The sequence below is a fragment of the Balaenoptera musculus genome, chromosome 11 (genome assembly GCF_009873245.2).
Source record: "Balaenoptera musculus isolate JJ_BM4_2016_0621 chromosome 11, mBalMus1.pri.v3, whole genome shotgun sequence".
NCBI classification, from domain to species: domain Eukaryota; kingdom Metazoa; phylum Chordata; class Mammalia; order Artiodactyla; family Balaenopteridae; genus Balaenoptera; species Balaenoptera musculus.
Genome location: NC_045795.1, coordinates 41,840,132 through 41,856,745, shown reverse-complemented (window position 1 = coordinate 41,856,745; position 16,614 = coordinate 41,840,132). Strand labels below are relative to the sequence as shown.

The 16,614-nt window shown below is 36.9% G+C and overlaps 1 protein-coding gene across 14 annotated transcripts in view; it reads right to left on the bottom strand.

Moving 5' to 3' along the window:
- Positions 1-16,614, bottom strand: part of LOC118904077 (muscular LMNA interacting protein) — a 275,275-nt gene that overhangs the window by 93,402 nt on the left and 165,259 nt on the right. For 10 of the 14 annotated variants that reach the window (XM_036869793.1, XM_036869795.1, XM_036869801.1 and 7 more), the window contains 3 exons: positions 10,426-10,491; positions 10,259-10,342; positions 10,089-10,148 (listed from right to left, as the gene is read on the bottom strand). The exons of 1 other annotated variant lie outside the window; for it this stretch is intronic. In XM_036869793.1, coding sequence (XP_036725688.1) covers positions 10,089-10,148; positions 10,259-10,342; positions 10,426-10,491 — 210 coding nt within the window. The remainder of the gene's footprint in view (positions 1-10,088; positions 10,149-10,258; positions 10,343-10,425; positions 10,492-16,614) is intronic. 3 more of the 14 variants (XM_036869794.1, XM_036869798.1, XM_036869799.1) reach the window with 3 other exon arrangements.

Here is a 16,614-nt window from a genome sequence, read left to right as displayed (position 1 = left end):
AAAAGAGGGGACCTACAATTTTACATCCAGCAAAACTATACTTTAAAAGAAGAGGGGGGCAGAGTCAAGATGGTGGTGTGAGAAGATGTGGAGTTCATGTCTCCCCACAACTAGGGCACATGCTGGACACTGGTGGGGGACCTCAATGCCCAAGGAAATGAGAGGAACCCCAAGCAAACCAGTAGGATGTGGGGGGACTGAAGGGGGAGGAGAAGTGGAAGCCAGACAGGATGGGTGCCCCTGAGGGGTGGCTGAGAGGGGGGAGGGGTTCCCAAGTGGAGGGACCCTCAGGGGCTCAGATTGGGAGGAATGTACCCAGAGTTTCTCCTGCCCAATCAGCTGGGGAAGTCTGCCTGGCTCTTGGGCCACGTCCTATGCATTCAGAGTCACCCTCTGGGCTGCATTGGTCCTGGGTGCATAGGATGGAGGCTGGGGGGAGAACAAGAGAAGCAGGAGGGAGGGGCCCTCCAGGACCAAAGGAGCAGGAGAGGCACGGAGGGCATTTGCTTTGCCTACTTGAGCCTGGGAAGCCTGCTCGGCTACCAGGTGGGGCCCCCTGCTCTCTGAGACCAGAGGTGGGAGGCACACCTGGGCCCCTTCTGTTCCATTAAGTCTAAGCCCCACCCCCCATACCTCCCAGGGCCTTTTCCAGCCCTGTGGGTCTTAAGCATAGGTCCCACACACTGCCCAAACCCCACCCTTGCTTAGGACCTGCCCTCCACAACCAAGGCCTTTTCCACCTTTTTGGGTTTTTTCTCCTCCTCTTTCTTACTATTGTGGTTCTGTTTTCCCTTCTGGTTGTTGTTTCATCTACTTTTTTATTTTTATATTCTTTCTAACATATCTGTTAGTTTCTTAGTCTAATTTTATTTTTTACTTTGTTATTGTTCTTTTTTTTTTTTTTCTGCTGCCCTGCACAGCTTGCAGGATATTGGTTCACAAGCCGGGGGTCAGGCCGAAGGTCCTGTGATGGGAACTCTGAGTCCAAACCACTGGACTAACAGAGAACCTCAGACCCCAAGGAATATTCATCAGAGTGAGGTCTCCCAAAGGTCCTCATCTTGGCACTAAGACCCAGCTATACCCAACAGCCTACAAACTCCAGTGTTGGAAGCCTCAGACCAAACAACCAGTAAGACAGGAACACAATCCCACTCATCAAAAAAAAAAAAAAAAAAAAAAAAAAAATTAAAAGGCAAAAAATACATCACAGATGAAGGAGCAAGGTAAAAACCTACAAGACCAAATAAATGAAGAGGATATTGGCAATCTACCTGAAAAAGAATTCAGAGTAATGATAGTAAAGATGATCCAGAATCTCGGAAATAGAATGGAAGCATAGATTGAGAAAATACAAGATATGTTTAACAAAGGTCTAGAAGAACTAAAGAACAAACAAACAGAGATGAACAACACAATAACTGAAATTAAAAATACACTAGAAGGAATCAATAACAGAATAACTGAGGCAGAAGAACGAGTAAGTGAGCTGGAAGACAAAATGGTGGAAATAATTGCCGAGGAGCAGAATAAAGAAAAAAGAATGAAAAGAATTGAAGACAAGCTCAGAGACCTCTGGGACAACACTAAACACACCAACATTCAAATTATAGGGGTCCCCGAAAAAGAAGAGAAAAAGAAGGGGTCTGAGAAAATATTTGAAAAGATTATAGTGGAAAACTTCCCACTATAATCCTTTCCCATGGAAAAGGAAAGTCACCCAAGCCCAGGAAGCACAGAGAGTTCCGTACAAGATAAACCCAATGAGAAACACACCAAGACACACATTAATCAAAAAAACAAAAATTAAATTCACAGTAAAAATATTAAAAGCAGCAAGGGAAAAACAAAAAATAACATACAAAGGAATCCCCATAAGGTTATCAGCTGATTTTTTAGCAGAAACTCTGCAGGCCAAAAGGGAGTGGCAGGATATACTTAAAGTGATGAAAGAGAAAAATCTACAACCATGATTACTCTACCCAGCAAGGATCTCATTCAGGTTCGACAGAGAAATCAAAAGCTTTTCAGACAGGCAAAACCTAAGAGAATTCAACACCACCAAACCAGCTTTACAACAAATGCTAAAGGAACTTCTCTAGGCAGGAAACACAAGAGAAGAAAAAGACCCACAAAAACAAACCCAAAACGATTAAGAAAATGGTAATAGGAACATACGTATTGACAATAACCTTGAATGTAAATGGTATATATGCCCTAACCAAAAGACACATACTGGCTGAATGGATACAAAAACAAGACCTGTATATATGTTGTCTACAAGACACCCACTTCAGACCTAGGGACACATACAGACTAAAAGTGAGGGGATGTAAAAAAGATACTCCATGCAAATGGAAATCAAAAGAAAGCTAGAGTAGCAATACTCGTATCAGATAAAATAGACTTAAAAATAAAGACTGTTACAAGAGATAAGGAAGGACACTATATAATGTTCAAGGTATCAATTCAGGAAGAAGATATAACAATTATAAATGTTTATGCACCCAACATAGGAGCACCTCAATACATAAGGCAAATGTTAACAACCATGAATGGGGAAATCGACAGTAACACAATAGTAGAAGGGGACTTTAACACCCCACTTACACCAATGGACAGATCATCCAAACAGAATATAAATAAGGAAACAAAAGCTTTAAATAACACAATAGACCAGACAGATTTAACTGATACCAAAACCAGAAAAGATATCACAAAAAAAATTATAGACCAATATCACTGATGAACATAGATGCAAAACTCCTCAACAAAATGCTAGCAAACAGAATCCAACAACATATTAAAAGGATCATACACTATGATCAAGTGGGATTTATCCCAGGGATGCAAGGATTCTTCAATACATGCAAATCAATCAATGTGATACACCATATTAACAAATTAAGGCATAAAAACCATATGATCACCTCAATAGATGCAGAAAAAGCTTCTGACAAAATACAACACCGATTTATGACAAAATCTCTCCAGAAAGTGAGCATAGAGGGAACCTACCTCAATATAACAAAGGCCATATATGACAAACCCACAGTAAACCACATACTCAATGGAGAAAAATTGAAAGCATTTCCTCTAAGGTCAGGAACAAGACAAGGATGCCCACTTTCACCACTCCTATTCAACATAGTTTTGGAAGTCCTAACCACAACAATCAGAGAAGAAAAACAAATAAAAGGAATACAAATTGGAAAAGAAGTAAAACTGTCACTGTTTGCAGAAGACATGATACTATACATAGAAAATCCTAAAGATGCCATCGGAAAACTACTAGAACTAATCAATGAATTTGGTAAGGTGCAGGATACAAAATTAATGCACAGAAATCTCTGGCCTTCCTATGCAGTAACAATGAAAAATCAGAAAGAGAAATTAAGGAAACAATCCCATCTACCATAAAATACCTAGGAATAAGCCTGCCTAAGGAAGTGAAAGACTTGTACTCAGAAAACTATAAAACACTGATGAAGGAAATCAAAGATTACATAAACAGTTGGAGAAATATGCCATGTTCTTGGATTGGAAGAATCAATATTGTGAAAATGACTATACTACCCAAAGCAATCTACAGATTCAGTGCAATCCCTATCAAACTACCAATGGCATTCTTCACAGAATTAGAACACAAAATGTTGCAATTCATATGGAAACACAAAAGACCCCAAATAGCCAAAGCAATCTTGAGAAAGAAAAACGGAGCTGAAGGAATCAGGCTCCCTGACTTCAAACTATATTACAAAGCTACAGTAATCAAGACAGTATGGTACTGGCACAAAAACAGAAATATAGATCAATGGTAAAGGATACAAAGCCCAGAGATAAACCTACGCACATATGGTCACTTAATTTACGACAAAGGGGCAAGAACATACAATAGAGAAAAGACAGCCTCTTCAATAAGTGGTGCTAGGAAAACTGGACAGCTACATGTAAAAGAATGAAATTAGAACACTGCCTAACAACATACACAAAAATAAACTCCAAATAGATTAAAGATCTAAATGTAAGACTGGACACTATAAAACTCTTAGAGGAAAACATAGGAAAAACACTCTTTGACATAAACCACAGCAAGATCTTTTTGGACCCAACTCTTAGATTAATAAAAACAAAATAGAAAACAAAATAGTAAATAAAAACAAAAATAGGGCTTCCTTGGTGACGCAGTGGTAAAGAATCTGCCTGCCAATGCAGGGGACACGGGTTCGAGCCCTGGTCTGTGAAGATCCCACATGCCGCAGAGCAACTAAGCCCGTGAGCCACAACTACTGAGCTTGCGTGTCTGGAGCCTGTGCTCTGCAACGGGAGAGACCGTGACAGTCAGAGGCCTGCGCACCGCGATGAAGAGTGGCCCCCGCTTGCCGCAAGTGGAGAAAGCCCTCGCACGGAAACGAAGACCCAACACAGCCATAAATTAATTAATTAATTAATAAAAACAAACAAACAAACAAAAATAAACATATGGGACCTAATTAAGCTTAAAACTTTTGCACAGCAAAGGAAACCATAAACCAGATAAAAAGACAACCCTCAGAATGGGAGAAAATATTTGCAAATGAATCAACGGACAAAGGATTAATCTCCAAAATATACAAACAGCTCATGGAGCTCAATATCAGAAAAACAAACAATCCAATTAAAAAATGGGCAGAAGGCCTAAATAGACATTTCACCAAAGAAGACATACAGCTGACCAAGAAGCACATGAAAAGATGCTCTACATCACTAATTATTAGAGAAAGGCAAATCAAAACTACAATGAGCAATCACCTCACACCCGTCAGATGGCCATTATCAAAAAAATCTAGAAACAGTAAATGCTGGAAAGGGTGTGGTGAAAAGGGAACCGTCTTGCACTGTTGGTGGGAATGTAAATTGATACAGTCACTATGGAGAACAGTATGGAGGTTCCTTAAAGAACTAAAAATAGAACTACCATATGACCCAACAATCCCACTACTGGGCATATACCCTGAGAAAACCATAATTCTAAAAGAGACATGTGGGCTTCACTGGTGGAGCAGTGGTTAAGAATCCACCTACCAATGCAGGGGTCACAGGTTCAAACCCTGGTCTGGGAAGATCCCACATGCTGCAGAGCAACTAAGCCTGTGCACCACAACTACTGAGCCTGCACTCTAGAGCCCACAAGCCACAACTACTGAGCTCACGTGCCACAAATACTGAAGCCCACCTGCCTAGAGCCCATGCTCCGCGACAAGACAAGCCACTGCAACGAGGAGCCCACGCACCGAAATGAAGAGTAGCCCCCACTCACCACACTAGAGAAAACCCGCATGCAGCAATGGAGACCCAATGCAGCCAAAAATAAATAAATTAAATAAATTAATTTTAAAAAATGTTTTTAAATAAAAGAGATGTACCACAATGTTCATTGCAGCACTATTTATAATAGCCAGGACATGGAACCAACCTAAATGTCCATCCACAGATGAATGGATAAAGAACATGTGGCACATATATACGATGGAATATTGCTCACCATAAAAAGAAACAAAATTGAGTTATTTGTAGTGAGGTGGATGGACCTACAGTCTGTCACAGAGAGTAAAGTAAGTCAGAAAGAGAAAAACAAATACCGTATGCTAATGCATATATATGGAATCTAAAATTTAAAAAAAAATGGTACTGATGAACCTAGTGGCAGGGCAGGAATAAAGCCTTAGACATAGAGAATGGACTTGAGGACATGGAGGTTGGGGGCGGGGGAAGCTGGAGCAAAGTGAGAGTAGCATCGACATATATACATTACCAAATGTAAGATAGATAGCTAGTGGGAAGCAGTAGCATAGCACAGGGAAATCAGCTCTGTGCTTTGCGATGACCTAGAGGAGTGGGATAGGGAAGGTGGGAGGGAGGCTCAAGAGGGAGGGGATATGGGGATATATATGTATGCATATGGCTGATTCACTTTGTTGTACAACAGTGACTAACACAGTACTGTGAAGCAATTATACTCCAATAAAGATCTATTAAAAATAAACAAATAAATTTAACTAAAAATAAATAAATAAAAGGGCAAAATAATGATAATCTCAGGAACACAGGCAATAGAATCAATACAAAAAGACCTTATTGAATACAACAAAGAGGTCAACAAGAAGAAAAATAAATCCAGGAAAATCTATGAATGTGTAAGAAATGAGGATCTAAATAAAGTATAAGTGTCTAAATAAGGAAGAAATCAAGAAAAATATAACCATTAAAATTCAGATCTAGATGTCCAAAAAATACTAACAAACTATGTCTACATACATATGTATAGATAGATAGATAAATAGATAGATCGATCAATCTTGATTAAAAACAACAGGAAAGTGAAAAATGCTGTGGAACTTAAGTTTAGAAAAAGATATATGTAAGCTTTAAAATTGATAGGAAAATAAGCATAATTATTGTCCTTAATAATTTAGACATAAATTTGAAAAGTAACAAAAATGTAAAGTAAAATTTTCAAAATTTTCAAACCAGTAAATATCAAAATATCCAAAGGAAAGCAGGAAAGTCAAAAAAGAAAACAGTTCAAGTAGCAAATATAAAATAAGATAGGAGATATTAGTCCTAATATAAGAAGAATTACAGTAATTGTTAATGGTTTAAGGTCCCAGATAAACAGAATTTCAGATCAACTATAAAAGTGATATCTAGAAATATGTTGTCTTGAAGAAAATAAGATGAGTGTACAAAAAGATAAAAAAATAAAGTAATAGAAAATAGTAAAAAAATAATAATAATAGAAAAAAGTAATAAAAGATACATCTGGGAAAACATGAATTAAAAATTACATATATGTTATGTATCAATATATAAGGTCACAATTTTCATATGAGACTAAAAAGAACAGCCTCAGGTTCACAAGGACTGTATGGGCTACTAAAGGCTAGAAAAATCAAAACGATGAGAATAAATACGTAAGCAATAGCAATATAGTTTCAAAATCAAAGTCAAATCTTATGAACGCTTCTCTAGCCTTATTCGTTCTCTTTTTCTTGTCAACAATCACCACGATCACACTCTCTTAAACACTGTGCTCTTGTAGCTTCCATGTTACCACACTGCTCTGACCACAATAGATTTTCATTCTTCTTGATTGGACCTGCAATATTTTGTTCCTGGGAGCTCCGTACAGGGTGTCCACAGCATCGACGTACCAGTCATCCCCCGATCCCTCCTACCAGCTCCAGCACACAGGTTTAAGGCCTCCTGACACACATCTTGAACTTATCCTATCCAAATAAACATAACCCTCTTCCCTCTACCACACTGAGCCTCCTTCACGTTTGTCTACAGTCGAGGCAAAGAGCGGGAGCTCTTCCACGATTCTCCTCTCCTTCTCTGCACACATCCAAACCCAAGCAAGGCTGCAATATCTCTTTCATACCCAGTGCTTCTCTGCAGCTCCTCTGCACCAGGCCACCGTCATGTTTCCTCTGACCTCGGTAGCCTCCTCACAGCAGCCATCAGCCATCTTTCTCAATGGTTTCATATTATTCCCCCCATATTTTTATATCTTCCCATTTTCCCTGGAATCCAAACTTCATGGCATGGCATGTAAATATCCTCACCGTCCCTACACCCCTTTCTCACCTCATTTCACACTGTTCACCATACTGCAACCACACTGGCCTTCATGCACACTAAGCTCTTTCCTGACAGGATATTTGCACATGCTTACTCCTCTTCCTGAAAGCTATTCTCCCTGATCTTTCTATGACTGGCTTCTTTCCTTCATGGTCTCAGTTTGAATCCTACTTTCGGATCGCTATATCCAAAGTACACCTCTCAGCGTGGAGAAAAAGAACCCCCCTACCTTGTTGGTGGGAATGAAAATTGGTGCAACCACTATGGAGAACAGTATGGAGGTTCCTTAAAAAACTAAAAATAGAACTACCATATGATCCTGCAATCCCACTCCTGGGCATATATCCAGAGGAAACTCCAATTTGAAAAGATACATGCACGCCAATGTTCATTGGAGCACTATTTACAATAGTCAAGACATGGACGCAACTTAAATGTCTGTTGACAGATGCATGGATAAAGAAGATGTGGTGCATATATACAATGGAACATTACTCAGCCATAAAAAATAATGAAATAATGCCATTTGCAGCAACATGGATGGACCTAGCAATTATCATACTAACTTATGTAAGTCAGACAAAGACAAATACCATATGATATCACTTATATGTGGAATCTAAAAAAAAAAAAGATACAAATGAACTTATTTACAAAACAGAACAGACCCACAGACATAGAAAACAAATTTATGGTTACCAAAGGGGAAAGGGGGTGTGGGGAGGGGTACATTAGCAGCCTGGGATTAACATATACATACTCCTATATATAAAATAGATAAACAACAAGGCCTTACTGTATAGCATAGGGAACTATACTCAATATTTTGTAATAACCTATAAGGGAAAAGAATCTGAAAAAGAATACATATCTGTATATTTGTATAACTGAATCACTGTGCTGTAACCTGAAACTAACACCACATTGTAAATCAACTCTACTTCAATTTAAAAAAAAAAAGTACGCCTCTCCGATTACTCTGCCTTGCTCACACTTATCACGATAGTACCTCACAGTGCCAAGCCCATAGTAAGCACTAATAAATATTTGTTAAATGAAATAATTGCCTTAAATTGAATGGCCTAGAATAATGTATCTTTAACACTATAAGCATTAAATATTTGTTAAATAAATCAATAATACAGGTTATTACTCATATGTTACTTAAGTCCTATTCCTATTACATTTAATATAATATGGGGTATTTTTACATGTCCAACAAATGAAATGAGAAAAAAATACATTTAAAATTTATATAGTCTCTGGCAAATCAAACTTTTCTATCTTTAGATTAAAAGACTTAAAGAATATACAAAACAGGTTACAAATAGAGAAGCTATAAGTATCCATTTGCAGGTTCTCTTTACTAAAATATAATAATATTGACAATGAGTGATTACCTGGCTTCTACATCATTATTAAAGGATATTTGTCTATAATGTTCCAATTGAAAATTAGAAATACTCTTTTAGTTATAGGCAATTCTGTACATTTAAAATCTACTTTAAACACAACTTTGTAAATCAACTTTAATAACAATTTTTAAATAAGTAAAATAAAATAAAATCTACTTTATACATACACTGTCCAATTTTGAAAAAGAATATGCAAAAAGTATTTATACTAATTCCAAGAGAGAAAATAAGACTGACCAAAAAAGCCTAACAATTATCAATAAAAGAAAAACCACAATCATTTTGAAATTTGGGTAAGTAGATCTGTACAAAGCATTCAAAAAATAATAACTTGGAGAAATGTAATATTTCATCCCAACAAATGAAAAAGGCTACATGATAAGAAGGGAGTACTTAAGTATTCAATTATAACAATGCTTTAGTAATCCTCAAATGATCTAAAATATCCAGGATTCTGTCCCTCTGAGTCAGCGAACAATGAAATAAATTCAGTTAACCAAAAGAAAAGAATTCCAGAAATAATACCAGTATTAAAGCTCTAAGACTAACACTACTTTAGTCTACCTCATTTTCAGTTTCTACAAGTCTAAGGGCTCTGAATTACATAAGGACTGAAGCTATGGTTTGGGATGAGAATAAGTCACAAATTCTACATACAGTTCTATATCTTAAATGCCAACATATAACAACACAGTCTAATACTTTGGCTTTCAAACTGTTTTGAACTTGACCTACAGTTAGAAATAGATTTTACTGCAACCTATATACACATGCCTATACCTGTACATGCAAATGAATTGAAATAAATGTCAACAATACCTACTCACTGCTTGGAATAATACAGTTTGATTGATAGTTTATATTCTTATTATTCTATTTTTAATATGCTGTTTGCTAACAACAAATAAACAAACAAAAAACAAAAAGAAACACAATGCTAGTTGCTATCCACTAATTTCCCAAATCACTACTGGGCCTTGACCTGCAGTTTAAAAATCATTAATCTAGTAACTCTTATGGTTCAGTAAATTATATTAAATACATACATACTTTGATTGTGTCAGAACCCAAAAATGTCTGTAGGGAACTTGAAGGAGAATCAGAAGAATGCTAGAAAAAAAAAAGGACAAGCTTATGATGCATCCATCCTAGCCAAGCAGCGGGAAATGAAGTGAAGCAAAGCAAAGGTTTGAATTGCACGGTCTAGTCTAAGGCATTACCATAGACAAGGAATCCTGTAAGACCTTATCAATGGTAGCACAGAGCTCTTCAGTTTGCTGCCTGAGCTGTTCAGGGGAACACAACTGGAAGAATTGAAACCAGGTACTGGGTTAGCAATGAGTTTCGGGATTGCATTTCAAAAGCAGGGGTGATCTGAAGCCATTACCTCCAGAGGTGGATCTAATGTGTTGTCCTTGGAGATGCTCTCTGTCTTGGCTGGTTCGTCTAGTGCCTAGTGATAATAAATGAAATAGTTCTCATGTGAGGATTTTAGTCAAATATACATGTAGTAAAGTCTGAATTCAAAGAAAGCCCTGTATGTCTCAAGAAGAAATATCTTTGAAACATTTGATGAGCTATACTCTGACCTGGAGGCATTGTCCACAACTGCCTACTTTCTCCTGTGGAACTAGTATCTCCAATATAAGGAGTCTTGTAGTTCTTGTGGGCACAAGCCCCATTGGCTTTTGGAGCTAAGTATTTTGGGGGCTTGTCCCTTGGGTGGGAGGCTTAAAGGCTGGGACATTAGATGTGCAGCCTAAAACCTCAGGGCAAAGTTGGGAGCTGGGGTTTCCCTCCCAATTGTTTGGCACTGTGCCAGGGATGGGGTTGATGGCAAGAATGTATCTCAGCCATTCCTGCCAGGTTTTGTATGGGTATTTTCTTATTAATCTGAGATGCTGGAGTCACTCAGCTGGTTTCTGGATTTCTCTCAGAGGGAATTTCTCCATGTGCAGCTTTATATTCAATGTGTCCCTAGGAGGAGAGAAGTTCAGAAGCTGCCTATGTTGCCATCTTGGTCCATCTCCTTCATCATTTCTAATATTTATTTGTGTCCACCTGCTTTTGTTCTTAATCAAATTCCATGTAGAATTATCCATTTCTAATCTCTTAATTGGACTAACTTTTGGCTTTGATCTTCTTTGGCATACTCACATTCCATTTCAGTAGTTTCTGTTCATATCTTTACTATTTATTTCCTTCTACATTCTTTGGATTTATCCTATTTTCCCTCAAAGAATCCCTTTTGTTGCATTCTACAAGTTGTGATATGTTGTATGGTCACTGTCATTCAATTCTAAATACATTTTTTTTTCTTTTTTTTTTTTTCTAAATACATTTTTAGATATTTCCATTAAGGTAGTTTTTCTTTCTATTTTTTTTTAAATATAAGGGTTTTTTCCCCTCAATTTTTAAATTACCTACTTATTTAGTTATAACCATAGAACTTCTCAAAATAGCCATTTCTTAGGTAGTGTGAGATTTATGGTATAAGACATGATTAGTTTTTTGTAAATATTCCATTTATGTTAAAGAAAACATCTATTCTCTAATTGTAAATATTCCATTTAAAATTAGAGAATTGTAAATATTCCATTTATGCTAAAGAAAACATCTATTCGCTAATTGTTGGCTGCAGAGCTCTGTGTGTGTGTGTGTGTGTGTGTGTGTGTGTGTGTGTGTGTATGTATCTAGCAGATCAAGATTTTTCTTTTTTTTTTCAAATCATCTTAGTTTTACCACTTTCTTTTGTATGCTTATTCTATTAATAATTGAAAGTCATCAATTAATTGAAAGTCACCATAAAATCTCACAGAATTGTAGTGAGTCTGTTAATTTCTCCCTGTGATCTTAGCAATTTTTCTCAATGTAGTTTGAAACCATTTTATTAGCTACATTCGTAATTAGAAGAAGTATACCTTCCTCATGAATTAAAGATTTGTCATTATAAGGTAACCCTCTATATCCCTAATAGTGCTTTGTGTCTTAATCTCTATTTTGCCCGATACAACCAAATGTTTTTATTAGCATATACCTAAGATGCAAAATGGAAATAGACTACATCTCTGAGTCACTGACAGAGAGCCATGTTGAATGGCCAAGTTGAGCTATACCCCACGGTGATGTGGGGAGGAAATAAACATTTATTATGTTAAGCTATCCCCCTTATTTCAATAACTCACAAAGGAAAATACTATCTGAAAATCATTTTTTCAAAATCTATTTCTCTGCATTAAATAAAATATAAAACATTGGCTATGATAACCTAATAGAAACCCTTGAGACTGCCTCTTTCTTACCATAAAAAAATTCTCTTTTCCTCTCTTCCTCCATCCTCTATATTTTTGATTAATCATGAGTAATGGATAGCAAGGAACAGAAAATGTCATAAAGATAACTCCTTGCTGGTGTTCAGACAGCTTAATTTTTCCTTGACATGGTGTTCTAATCATCTCCTATTTACCCTGTTGGTGGGAGAAGGGAAGGGCTTCCCACCCTGTGGTGATGGGGATGGCCAAATACATGACACCTGACACTGGACAGATGCCATCAACAGCAGTTTAATAGTCAGAGGTGGTCATGGCCCAGGGGAAGAAACTGTGCATTCCATCAGGGCCACATAAGACCTGTGCTCGGAGAACAGTGAACAACAGGGGCTGTGGAAGGCAGGTTTTGTAGGATCAAGAGAGTGAGGTGTTCCTGCTTCCTTAGAAGGGTGTGGTCGGCTTGTTTGATTAAGTAGGCACTGCACCTGGTCGGTTTGATAGGGAGGGTTAGGGGACCTTATCTGGGGGAGCAGAGTGGGGAGGTGAGCTTGCAATTAGACCAGCTGAGGCCCTCCCAATTCTACCAGGTGCCAAGCAGGTAGTATTGGGCTTTAATTTTAGGCTTTACACTACACATGGCTTCTAACTATGACGATCATTATAGAGAAGAAAAAAGTCAGAAATTAATGACCCAGAGGGAAGGGATATAGGTATACATATAGCTGATTCAGTTCATTGTAGAGCAGAAGCTAACACAACATTGTAAAGCAATTATACTCCAAAATAAATAAATAAATAAAAGCCATAGACTGGGAGAAAATACTTGCAAAGCAAAAAAGGAAAAAAAAAAAAAGGAAAAGAAAAAATTTAATTAGTGACCAGGATTAACAACAAACTCCTTAGGAGAGAACCTTGGTCTAGCTCTTCCTCGCTCTCCAACAACACCTTCTACCCACTCCGCACTTGCATGCTGCTCTTTAACCACAATGGATCACTTGAGTTCTTTGAACTTGTGCTGACCTTCCAAGTACGAGTTATTAACTTTGCCTAGAGTATCCCTCCTCCACCCTCAGCTCACTTAGAATTCGTATTCTTCCTAAAAATCCTAATCCAGCTCCTGTATAATGTTTTTTGGCGTTTACACCAGGCAAAATCTGCCCCTCCCTCCTTGGGGCACCGCATCATTCCATACATGCCTTAAGCATATTGTATCATCATTACTCTTCAACTGTATCTCCTCTCTACTGGACCATTTGCCCTATAACAATTAGGAAACTATGGTATTTATCTTGGTGGTCTCAGGATACAGCACATGATATGTCTTCAGTAAAAATCTTTAGGATGACTTGAAAGGGCAGACTGACAAATAAATGGAGTTAAATGAATAAATGAATCATAGAAAGAATATGATCTTAATATGCCTCGGTAAAATGCTCTAGAGAAGGAGTTTAAACTCTGAATATTTTAAGTAACAATTTATTTTCCCATATTTCTTAAATTTGTTTACCATCAAAGATCTGAGTATGTGATCCATGTTAATATAATGAGCGAATATTTTTTCAGCCAAAATCAAATAAGGTTATTATCTTGGTTACTTCGTGGGAAATTACTATAGGCAAACACAACTTTTATTATGCTACTTAAAGTATTGAAATTTACTCAAAGAATGAAAAAACTATCTCCTCAGAATGCTTGGAAAATTAAGGAAGATAACTAGTATTCAGTCAGTAATGCTGAAACTTTGAAATGGAGACAATACTCGAACTGCATTAAAATTTGGAAGGGGGATTATTTTGAGTTTGAATAGCCTTGAAATTCACTAGAATTGATTTTTTTATTGACAAGGAGTTCTCTGTCAATTATATCATCTTGATCCACTCCTTCTAGCAGCCATAAAGAGTAGGTTTTTTCTCTGTAGTACAAAAATGTATTAAAAGAAAATATATTAAATCTCCATTCATGTGAAGCCTGACCATAGATTGTTTTTTGACAACTTAGCCAGCAGGATTGTATTGATGTTTCTTTAGATTTATTCATTTTGAGTGAAGTTCTCTCCGAATATTCTCCAATAAAAGATTTTATTAAAAAAAACATATATTTTCTACCAAACTGTCTGATAGCCAAGTGAGGCATAAATGGAACATGCTTTGAATCCTATTTTTAAAAATTCTTAACTAATGGTTAGAAATAGTCTCATTAAAAGTGGTTATATTTTGCTCAGCACAACCAACTTTGGGGCCCAGTTTTTGAAAAGAGACATAGTGGATCTCCTTTTAGAAGAAAATAGTTCCTGAGCTCAGCATGACATTATAATTAAGAGGCAAGAACTAGGAGCAAGCACTGTAAATCAAAGTCTTTATGAGAATATATGCCCACACACTGTAATAGGTGTTCCCCATCCAAAAGGAGCATCTCTCATGGAATTGCAAACACTGTTAAGTCAGATATATTGAATCAGCAGACTGATTAGAACCTGCTCTCTTTGGAAATAGGATTAAGTTCTAAAAATCTGAAAATAGAATGAATTAGTTGCACTCTAAGTAGAGTTAGAAAGTAAACTGCTTCCAAAGGAAGGATACTCTAAAAGGGCTTGTAAACTTTTTGTGATGCCTGGACTATCTAACTGGATTGGATTTCAAAAATTTCATGGGCGAGTACTGTATTTCAATAATGATAAAATTAACCTCCCAAAAATCAATTCAGGCAGAACCCAAAAACTGCTATACTTTGTTAATCTGACCAGCTATTTGGTAGAACAAATCCTGTGACTACAAGAGATTTGCTTGATTTTCAGTCATTAATACAAAACCATTTGTAGGATTGGAGATATTCTCAGCTAAATAAATCTCATTTTGATTCTGTAGTTGGGGATTCAGGTATGAATAGCATTCAGATCTGAAGAAAAGGGGGAAATGTATGCTGTAAGCCAAAGGGACCTCCAATATATAAAATTACAGCTTCTTTAAAGGTCTAGGAATACTGATAAGCAGATTATTTTCATATGATTGGTTTAAAAATTTCAAGAATTGAGGAAATTTACTTGCTGTTTTTAATCCCAAGATCTCTGGAGGGTTAAATGTCTGTTCCTCTCACACAGAAGGAAGGGAGTTTTGGCAAGTCATTACGGCCAGTTTCAAACCTGTTCCTGAAGGCTTAATGGCAAAGCCTCCAGACTTTTCCTTCGTTTAATCAAGTATATCAGAAGGGTGTTCCTGATTCCCTGCCAGCACCTCCTCTACTGTAATTCACCACCTCTCTTTTAATAACTCAAAAAATTGGGCTGCTTTGTAAACCCTCACTAACTTAAGTCTTGTCAGAACTAAGCTATTTCCAATTCCCTTTAACTGTTCTTCATTAAAAACAAACAAACAAACAAAAAAAAAACAAAAAAAACCTTTTGCTGCTCTAATTTAATGAAGATTTAAATATCTTTTAGCAAGTAATAAAAAATTATCCAAAACATCACCTCTTGCTCAATATTTCACTTTAGCTAATTGATGTCACTGTTGCATGGTGAGCAGGGCAAAGCTAGGGGATAATCAGATCCCACTTAAGGTCCATTTCAGCAACCCACTAGCCCTGCAGCTTTGGGTAATTTAGTTGACATTTTGGAGCATCAAAATTTTCACAGAGTTGTGAGGATAGTAAAGCATTTAGCTCAGTGTCTGACATGCTAAAGTACTCAGTATGGCAGCCATTGTGATTGCATTCTTTAACCATTAAAAGGTACCAAGTCTAAAACCAACTTACTTTCCTTGTAGCAGAAGGCCTTTTATATCTTTTCCATGGAATTAGAATTGATGAAGCTTATTCTACCCTAAAGGAAGACGCTTATCATCATCCTAATTGCCATATATGAGTCCCCCTTATTTTTACAATCCTATGAGCAAAAAATTGCTGTAAAATCGTGTGGAATAAAATTGGAAATTTAAGAGACCTACCCAGGTACAAACTAAATTAATTCATTCAATGACTGTTTAACAAAACAGATTTTCTCAAATACTTTATAGTAGGGAAAAAAAAACAACAACCAATATGCACACTTTAATATGGTTTAGTAAGCGCCTTAAAAGAAATAGTTGCATGGTAGACAACTGCCCAAGAAGAACCAATTAGTATAGATTTGTATAGATTTGGGTCCTGGGCACTTTCCCATTGTTAAAGAAATTGGGAACACATTTACTTCTTGAATTAACCTAAATTAAGAGATGTCTCTCTAGTCTAGACCATATGCTAAGTCGGTAACCAGATTTTGTTAAATTTTTGAGACACGCAAAGATCCTAAAATAGTCTCACCCAAAGACATA